At 37.0% G+C, this 9653-nt stretch overlaps 1 protein-coding gene across 1 annotated transcript; it reads left to right on the top strand.

The window, feature by feature from the left end:
• The first annotated feature begins 724 nt into the window (after nucleotides 1-724).
• KERA (keratocan) lies at nucleotides 725-5928 on the top strand. Its single transcript, XM_007946120.2, has 2 exons — nucleotides 725-1610; nucleotides 5756-5928. Exons 1-2 carry the CDS (start codon nucleotides 725-727, stop codon nucleotides 5926-5928), a joined length of 1059 nt encoding a protein of 352 aa, XP_007944311.1.
• Nucleotides 5929-9653: the final 3725 nt, after the last annotated feature.

The raw sequence follows: 9653 nt of genomic DNA, 5'->3' as shown, positions 1-9653 counted from the left end.
TGTGAGATATATACAGAGTTTATAATTCACATTTCTTGAACAACTTGATTCTGTACTTATAGTATTAGAAATCTTTTCTCCCTGAATATTCAACTTACCTGAGAAGTCGAGCAATAGAACAAGAGATTAATCACAGGCTTTCTTCAGATCTTAGGACCTTCTTCCACAACAAACTGTTAAAATGTTCTTCAATCTCTCCATTTCTTTGGTTCAAGGTCCAAAGGGCCTGAGAAATTTCATCCAGATGTTCTACTCTTTAAGGAGTAAAAATAGAAGCATGTGCCTACCACTTAGTAATAACACAGACTCTCAATTTAAACTTTTAAAAGATTACCTTATTGTACTCTTGTATTCAATACGGGTTTCTGTTAATTTCCTTGCAATAAATAGCTTGAAATGGAAACGCATTCAGAGTTGCTAAAATTTGCTCTCCATTTCTCAACTTGTATTGTGATTGGGATAAAACCAAAAGTTACAACTTACTATTCATCTTAATTTAAAAAGAAATGGTGAGTCAGTTCCAGTGTTTTCAAAATAGTTTATACATAGTACCTGCTAAATATGTGTTCACTGATATCTATGTATAATCTATCAAATAAATGTAAACCATTTTACCTCTCTCTAAAGGACACAATGTTTACTGATCATTTTGATACGTACGTTTATTTAAAGGTCAAGATCATCTAACATCTAATGATTATGATCCCTTATTCTAGGTATCATAATGGCAACCACAATCTGTTTCATCATCTGGGCATTACTCATATCTGATACAGTATGGACTCGAAGCGTGAGGCAGGTTCAGGAAGTGAATGAGCCAGAGTATTGGAATGTGGATGACTTTGATTGTCCCATGGAATGTTTCTGTCCCCCCAGTTTCCCTACTGCTTTATACTGTGAAAATCGAGGCCTTAAAGAAATTCCTGTCATCCCTTCAAGGATCTGGTACCTTTATCTTGAAAACAACCTGATAGAAACCATCCCTGAGAAGCCATTTGCAAATGCCACCCAGCTGAGATGGATAAATCTAAACAAGAACAAAATAACCAATTATGGGATTGAAAAAGGAGCCCTGAGCCAGTTGAAGAAGCTGCTTTTCTTATTTCTGGAAGATAATGAGCTGGAGGAGGTACCTTCTCCATTGCCAAGAAGTTTAGAGCAATTACAACTAGCTAGAAACAAGGTGTCCAGAATTCCTCAAGGGACCTTCAGCAATCTGGAGAACCTGACCCTTCTTGATCTGCAGCATAATAAACTCTTAGACAACGCCTTTCAAAGAGACACATTTAAGGGACTTAAGAACCTCATGCAACTAAATATGGCCAAGAATGCCCTGAAGAATATGCCACCAAGATTGCCAGCCAATACAATGCAACTGTTTTTAGACAACAACTCCATTGAAGGAATACCAGAAAATTATTTTAATGTGATTCCTAAAGTGGCCTTTCTGAGACTAAACCATAACAAATTATCCGATGCAGGTCTCCCTTCAAGTGGTTTTGATGTATCATCAATTCTAGATCTTCAACTGTCTCACAACCAACTCACAAAGGTCCCCCGAATCAGTGCCCATCTGCAGCACCTTCACCTTGATCATAACAAAATCAAAAGTAAGTAACCATCAGGGTGTGCTTATGGGAATAAACTTTCTCTAGATCTTCTTTAAGAATATCAACTTAAAAATTAAAAAAAAAAAAAAAATCTTTCCCCAGATAATGTACTCTCAGGTATTTACAAATTTATTTCCAATTTTCAAAAGTAAATTTTATGTATTCACAGACAGTCTTAATAAACCAACGAGCCCAAATATTCAAATCACAGAATGAAAGTGAACTTTAGTAACCTACAAGGGTATTATCTACTAGAGAAATATAATGCTTCTATCTTCTTTTACTCTGAGGAGGTTGTATTATTTTTACTTGTCATTGGGTAGCGTTATTTAAAAATGTGCAATAAACAGCCTTAGAATAGTAAGAGAGGTGATATGACAACAAGAAGGCATATCTGTTACAAAAATTATGGGACAGCTGATGCCTATAACTTTCATAACTAGTCTTTGGTTTAAATTAGTGGATTCCTCAAACTTCAGGAACTGGTGGGCCCACCCCCAGACTTTTTGATTCAGTAGGTCTGGAGTGGGGCCTGAGAATTTTTGGTTTTAACAAGTTCCCAGGTGATAATAATACTGCTTCTCTGGGAATCATGCTTTGAGAAACACTCTGGTAGTTTAAAGCTTTGCTCAGTTGAAGTGGAAACAAACTCTCCTGGAAGGTGGCAACTCTTTAGGATGGAGGGACAATCAAGAAGGTAGAATATCCACCCACTCCTTCCCTTAAAAGAGGCTTTTTACAAGGGAGAAAGGAGTGAATGTTAAGTGCTTTGGAGGCAGAGGTGTCACGAAGAAAAAAGTGGTTATAGAAAGAAGAGGCTGGAAATATGAAAGACACACTTGACATCTGTAAATTACGCCTGACACCAGGCTGAACCTTGTATAGAAATGGGCAATATCTTGATCCAGCCACAGGGGTGCAGACACCCAGCCTGGCAATTGTCCATGCATCCTTAACTCCAGCACAATCTCTTTAAGGCAGATAATTTTGAAGAACCTTCACTTAAACGACTTTAAAATATATATTTATAAGGGGATACCCAATCTGGTTTGTAAGAAAGTACCTCTAGCATAGTGCCTAAGGAACTTGACTGCTAACCAGAGGCTGGAGGTTCAAACCCACCAACCACTCCTCGGAAGGAAGATGGGGCAATCTACTTCCATAGTGATACTGCCTCAGAAACCCAAGGAGGGGTTGCTATGAGTCAGGTTCGACTCGACGGCACGTAACAACAACAACAACATAGGTAAGTGTCCGAAAGTTGTGTTGCTTGATTACTACTCACTGAAGCTTCCTTTAAGAAAATTAACCACATAAATATACCATTTATAAGGGTACATTATTTTTCTACTCACTTACTCAAGATTTTCTGGTTTTTTTTTTTTTCCCTAATAGCACACTTAAGCATTAAAATCCAGGAAGTAAAAGGCAGAGTGCTGCTCCAGCAGTTATTTTTCCAAGGCGATGAGACACAGTCAAATGCAAAAGATGCCACAGAAAACTTTTATTAGAAGTTGAATCTGTTTATCTGGAGCTGGATCTGTTTAGCTGAACAAAGTAAAATACAGCTAGCATCGACCTAGACTGTGGGATTTTCCCTGTTGAAAGTTCTGGGCATCTTCAGTGCCTTCTTTACCTGACAACAAAAGCTTCACAGACATTTGTTGTGGGAAGTTAATTTAAAGGGACTTCACATAAAGCACTGTTTGTGATTTGGCTTTCCACACCAGGCATTTTAGAAGGAGGCTGTTCAAGAATGAGGTTGAAATACTGAACACACAGTTAAGCACATATGTCAGGCACTTACATAATTATACAGTTATCCAAAGAATATGACTGTATCCTTGTTCCACCCATATTTTATGAAATTTTCAAAGCCTTTTCCCATATATTACTATTTTTCAATATTTCTCATTTTAATATTCCAAGAAAATGAATATAAAATCAGAATTTCCCCAATGAGTAATAACAGCCCATAGTTGTATCACACTGTGTGATAATAACTGTTTAAGTACTTAGTTCCTCTTGCCATAGAACCTACTAGAGCTGTAATTTTTTTTTTTTTTCCTGTATAATGGCTTTTATATAAAGGATCATCAGAATTTATAGGACAGTGAATATTTATTCTGGTAGCCTGGTGCCTAAGGCATTTGACTGCTAACCAGAAGGCTGGTGGTTCAAACCTGCCAGCCATTCCTCAGAAGGAAGATTGAGCAATCTACTTCTGCAGTGATACTGTCTCAGAAACCCAAGGAGGGGTCACTGTGAGGTAGATCTGACTCCACGGCAGTGAGTTTGGTTTTGGTTTTGGAATGTTTACTATGTAAAATGATGGAAATATACACATATCTCTCCTGAACATCTTTAGAGAATTTAAATTTGCCCGATATTTTATGCATTCAAATGAGATGCTTCCTTGGTGCTCTGTTAGAAATACCATAATTAGTTCATAAAAATAAAATTAAAATTTTAAACACTTGTTTCTTACATTTCTCTTTAGACATGTATTGATTATGGGACATGAGGGTGATAGGCAGATAAGAAAATGGCATATCAAAAATGATACAATCTCCCCAGTCAGCAAGGAACCCCCTGTACTGGGGAAGGAGTAGGCTGGAACTCTTCTTTGCCTCTTCTCTTCAGAAACACCTTGTATGCATTAGCTCACTGCTCTCAACTACTGTTTCCACAAAGACTCGGTAGAGAGAATAACAATATCGATTCAGAAAACCTTTGTGATGATAAAGTAATAATGTACCTATGTAAAAAATAACTTTACAAACACAAAACCAAACTGCTAGACAAATCTGAGTCATTATTTTTATCAGATTGAACTCACAAAATAGCAGAAGGTCTGGGCAATATTTACTATAAACATAAAATCACTCCATGCAATATGAATCTTGATGACTCAGTAGGACAGAGAGGAGGAGTGTGGCCCAAGGTAAGTTGGCCTAATCAGGGAGGAGTTGTAGCTTGAAATAGTTTCAAAATAGGACTTAAACCCAGTATACAGATTCATGGTCAAGATCAGCTATTTCAGGCTAATCTTGTTTGTCTGGAGAATATACAACTTCTCTGAATTTTGCCAATTTAGCAGGCCTTTCCCACTGAATGCTCCTAAACATCAGCATTGCCATTGGTGCCAAGGGCTCCGTTCCAAGGCAGATGTGTGATTTCTCACATTTGAGCCATGAAAAGGCTGATGGGATGCTTTCTTTGTAACTCAATTCTTGGCAAATATTTCCTTTCCAATTAAGTGAATATAACTATGGAGACTCAAAGTTGTTTCTGGTGTAGTATAACATATGTAAAGTTAGTTAATTGTACTTAAAAAAAAAAAAAAAAAAACCTGGCACCATACCCTGGTGGTTGAAAATTGTGCATCTGTTAAGATAATTTTTGAGCAGTTTTTCTTATATTAAACCAATTTTCTACCCATTTGCTATTCCTTCCCCCATCCATTCATCCATCACCTATCCGTCCAAGGGTCCATCCATCCGTCCATCCATCACCTTCATTCATCCATCCTTCCCTCCATCCTCCTATGTACCCCGATCTTTCAGTTGTTGTCTTTAGTTGCCATAGAGTTGATTCTGACTTATGGTGACATCATGTGTACTGAGTAGAGTTGTTCCATAGAATTTTCAAAGCTGTGACCTTTCAGAAGTGGATTGTCTCCCAAGGCACCTCTGTGTGAATTCAAACTTCCAACACTCCCTCTAGTAGTTGGACACTTAACTATTTGTTCCAACAGAACTGTCTTTTCTACTTCTAATGCTCTAAATTCTATTTGTCCCTTTATATAGTAATCTAAGTATACCCCATCTCATCTACAAGCTTAGAAAACTAGGCATATGTGTTACCTTTGCTTCCATCACAGCTTCTAGCAATATTTCTTCTCTAGTGCTCTGTACTAAGTATAACAGTATACAGTGAGGTTACTACTCATGTTGTATATTTTTCATGGTTATCATATAAAACATATAAATACCTTGAACAAAATGGTTTATGTATGTTTCCCTCTCATACAACAGGCTACCAGCTCCTCCATAGGACTGTTACAATAGCTTCTTAGCCATTCCACTCTAGTTTTTCATGTGTTCCAATTAATTCATTCATGATACCTATCTTTGTCTCTATAGGTGTGAATGTCTCTGTAATATGTCCTACTCCTTCCGCTCGGCCAGAAGAACAAGACTTGTTCCGTTATGGACCTCGTCTTAGCTACCTCCGTCTGGATGGAAATGAAATCAAGCCACCAATTCCCATGGATTTAATGACCTGCTTCAGGCTCCTGCAAGCTGTCATTATTTAAGCACATCTTCTGCAATCTGAAATTGGTTTAATGAGCTAATGTTTCTGACGTAAAGTTTGTTATCATTCATAGGTATAGGACAAAAATCGCATTTCCAATTTCTCTTTGCCACCATTTTCAGTTGTGCAGCTTAAATCATCTACTCCTTTGCCAGTGATACACAACATAGTGTGTAGTGATTTACTTTTCTTTAACTAATAAAACCGACACAGAGTTAACCACTCAAAGATAGTTCTTTTTGCCTCTTTCACAGCTTATTAATTACTACAAATAAATCAATTACATAGTTACACAATAAAAAGGATATAAGTAACTGCTCAAAAAGACTTATGTAGATACCCTATTTACAGTATAAATATAGTAATGAAACATATTACTTTATCTTAATTATAATGAAATAAATACACATTACCAAGGAGCTTTTGCACAAGTTTGTTTATTGAGCTCAAAAATGGGTATGAAATGAATCAAATGCATCATAACTATAGAGTTCTGCTGTTTAATTCTAAATAACCAAGTGACAGTCATTTCTACTTTCATTTCTTGCTGTCATTATTATATATATGCAGTGTATTCCAAAAATCAAACAAGTCTTAATTTTTGAACTAATACATCATATTTCTGACAGAATCTTAGTGTTTTAACATTTGAAATCCACTCAGACATTGTTTACCTTTTGTATTTGCTAGTGTTTTGTGGAGGAGCTCTGGTGGTGTAGTGCCTAAGGCATTTGACTGCTAACCAGAAGACTGATGGTTAAAACCCACCAGCCACTCCTCGGAAGGAAGGTTGGACAATCTACTTCCGTAGTGATACCACCTCAGAAACCCAAGAAGGGGTCACTATGAGTCAGATTTGACTTGATGGCAGCGAGTTTGACTTTTAGAGTTTGAGTGTTTTGTGTATTTTTAAAATAAAAAGAGTGAGTGTTTTCTGAAGAAAAGCAAAGTAAAATATTTATTTCAGGGACATTAGTCACAAGTTTTATATCAGAACATATTTTAATGAAAAAGTATTAAAATAATAAGTATTTCTTTTTTTCTAGGTGTGAATATATATAAATATGTTTTTCTTCCTTTACATTGTTTTTCTTTTCTTCCAGTACACACAGACACAAAATTTATATTTCAATCACTTGATATAATATACCAGTTTTTTGACCATTAAAAAAAAATCCAGAATTTTATTAAATAACTAAGTGCACTTTACTTTAGCTTCTGATTTTCTAAGACATATGGTATAAGACAATCAATATTCCATACAGATCTGTGCATTTCTTTGTACATATTTTCTAAACAATATTCTGAATATCCTACAAATATTGATGTATTTTCCTCATAAAGGATTCTCTAGTCATACAAGTTTGTGAAACACTGAGGTAAAAAAAGTCAAATATAAGGAAAGAAACAGAGAAATCTAAGGCTTAATCTCAGAAACTAAATATGTTATTCTGCAAATGAATTTCCAAGAAGAAAATATTATATACAGAATTGCCACTTATTTTGACACAAACTTATTTTTTTGATGGAAGAGTTAATTAACATACTTAGAATACAGCTTGCAAAATGCTAACTGAACGCAAGAAATCCAATTAATTGACATTACAAAATCAATTACACTCTAGAATAAATTTTTAAAAAGATGTCAAAGCACATGAATACAATGATAAAACTTAGCCACACAAAATTCTACCATAAAAATACAGGTAATCAGAAATCATTAGTCAGGAGAAATGAACACGTGGAGGGAAGCATAATAACTTCAAATATTGCCATACGAGAAGGGGTCACACCATATTCCAGGAACTCCAAAAGTGAACAATAGAAATTAATTATTATTGTTAGATGTCATTGAGTCAGTTCTGACCCATAGAGACACTGTGTACAACAGAACACGTGTTGTGCCCGTCCTGCACCATTCTCATAATCCCGGCTAAATTTGACTTTACTGTTACAGACACTCTGGCAATCCATCTCACTAAGGGTCAGCTTTCCCTTTTTCATTGATGCTCTCCTTTATCAAGTATGATGTCCTTTGCTAGGGACTGGTCCTTTCTGATAATATACCCAAATGATGTGAGATAAAGTCTTATCATCCTCCCTTTGAAGGAACATTCAGTCTGTACTTCTTCCAAGACAGATTTGTTCATTATTCAGGCAGTCCATGGTATATTTAACCATCTTTGCCAGCACCACAATTCAAAGCTGTCCACTTTTCTTTGGTCTCCTGATTCATAGCCCAGCTTTCACATGCATAAGAGGTGATTGAAAATACCATGTCTTGAGTCAGGTACACCTTAGTCTTCAAAGCAATGTCTTTGCTCTTTAACAATTTAAAGAGGTCTTTTGTAGCACATTTGTCCAATGCAGTACTTTGATTTCCTGACTGCTACTTCCATGGCCATTGATTATGGATCCAAGTAAAACGAAATGCTTGATAACTTCATATTTTTCTCCTTTGACCACAGTGTTGCTTACTGGTCCAGTTGTGAAGATTTTTGTTTTCTTTAGGTTGAGGTGTAATCCATAGTGAAGGCTGTAGTCTTGGATCTTCATCAGTACACACTTCAAGTCCTCTTTACTTTCAGCAAGGATGGTTGTATCATCTGGATATCTCAGGTTGTGAATGAGTTTTCCTCCAATGCTGTAGACCCATTCTTCTTCATGTAGTCCAGCTTCTTGGATTATTTGCTCAGCATGCAGATTGAATAAGTATGGTAAGAAGATATGTATGTGGTGCAGTGTATTGCTTAATATGTTCCTTCTAGCCATAATCTTTGGACTTCCACCAAAGGACTGGGTGGGACTATGCCGATATGAGGTGCTTGTGGCCCACTGAGAGGATTAGTAGGTTGCTAATAAGGTAAATCAGTGCATGTTACAGTTGCAGGGGTGGGACTATGCAAATAAGATGTATGGAATTCTAACATGGGGATTGGTCAGTTTTGCCATTCCAGTGGGCTTAAAATGATCCATCCCAGAGGAGAAAGAAGAATCAGAAGTGGAATATGTCCTTTACTAGAGATCCCTGTGCTGAACCTCCTCAATCCAGGACACAGAGAGTTGTGACACCAGAGACAGCAAGAAATCTTGGCAATAGAGGGAGCAGAACAGAAAGACCACACGAGAGAGAGGTGAGAGAGGCTTTTTCATTCAGCCCACAGAATGAAAAGCTGAGTTCCCCCAGGAGGAGGTTTGTGGCAGACTGGGCTGCCTCTGGGGATTTATCAGCAGAGCTAGAAGAGCTTTGCAACCCCGGCCCAAGCAGGGCAGAAGCTTGAGCAAGGCCTTGGGGGTCAGAGAGAGACCTGTCTCTAAGCACAGTTAAGGGGAGCCTATCCTGATAGTAGAACTATATCTTGAGCATGCCTGGTCCTGAATTATAAGCTGTTACTTCCTTAATGAAACCCATAATTGTAAGTATTGCATGTGCTATTGCAATGAATTTGTTGAACCTAGCAGAGAAGTAAGAGTGCTGTGGGAGGGATGTTTGGTGTAAGAATTGGTTAGATAAATAAATAAATAAATATATTTTGGAGGGTAGTGGCATAAATGACCTCTGCTTCATAGGAATCAGCCTTAAGCTGTTGATCTTGATCCTTCTCCCCCCTTGTGAAGTTAGAGGCAGTCAGATGCTGTAGCCATGCAATTTTTACAACATTTAAACCTGACACATATCAGTCCTGATTTTATTCCTTGCCATTTCCCCTTTTTTCTGTTTGAATG

This window comes from Orycteropus afer, unplaced genomic scaffold (genome assembly GCF_000298275.1).
Source record: "Orycteropus afer afer isolate SDZICR_OR568_19922 unplaced genomic scaffold, OryAfe1.0 scaffold00151, whole genome shotgun sequence".
NCBI classification, from domain to species: domain Eukaryota; kingdom Metazoa; phylum Chordata; class Mammalia; order Tubulidentata; family Orycteropodidae; genus Orycteropus; species Orycteropus afer.
This window is presented reverse-complemented; position numbering and strand designations above follow the sequence as displayed.

Coding starts and splice junctions, on each gene's coding strand:
- KERA (XM_007946120.2), top strand. CDS start 725: ATGGCAACCACAATCTGTTTCATCATCTGGGCATTACTCATATCTGAT. Junction 1,611..5,755: donor TGATCATAACAAAATCAAAA/GTAAGTAACCAT, acceptor TTGTCTCTATAG/GTGTGAATGTCTCTGTAATA.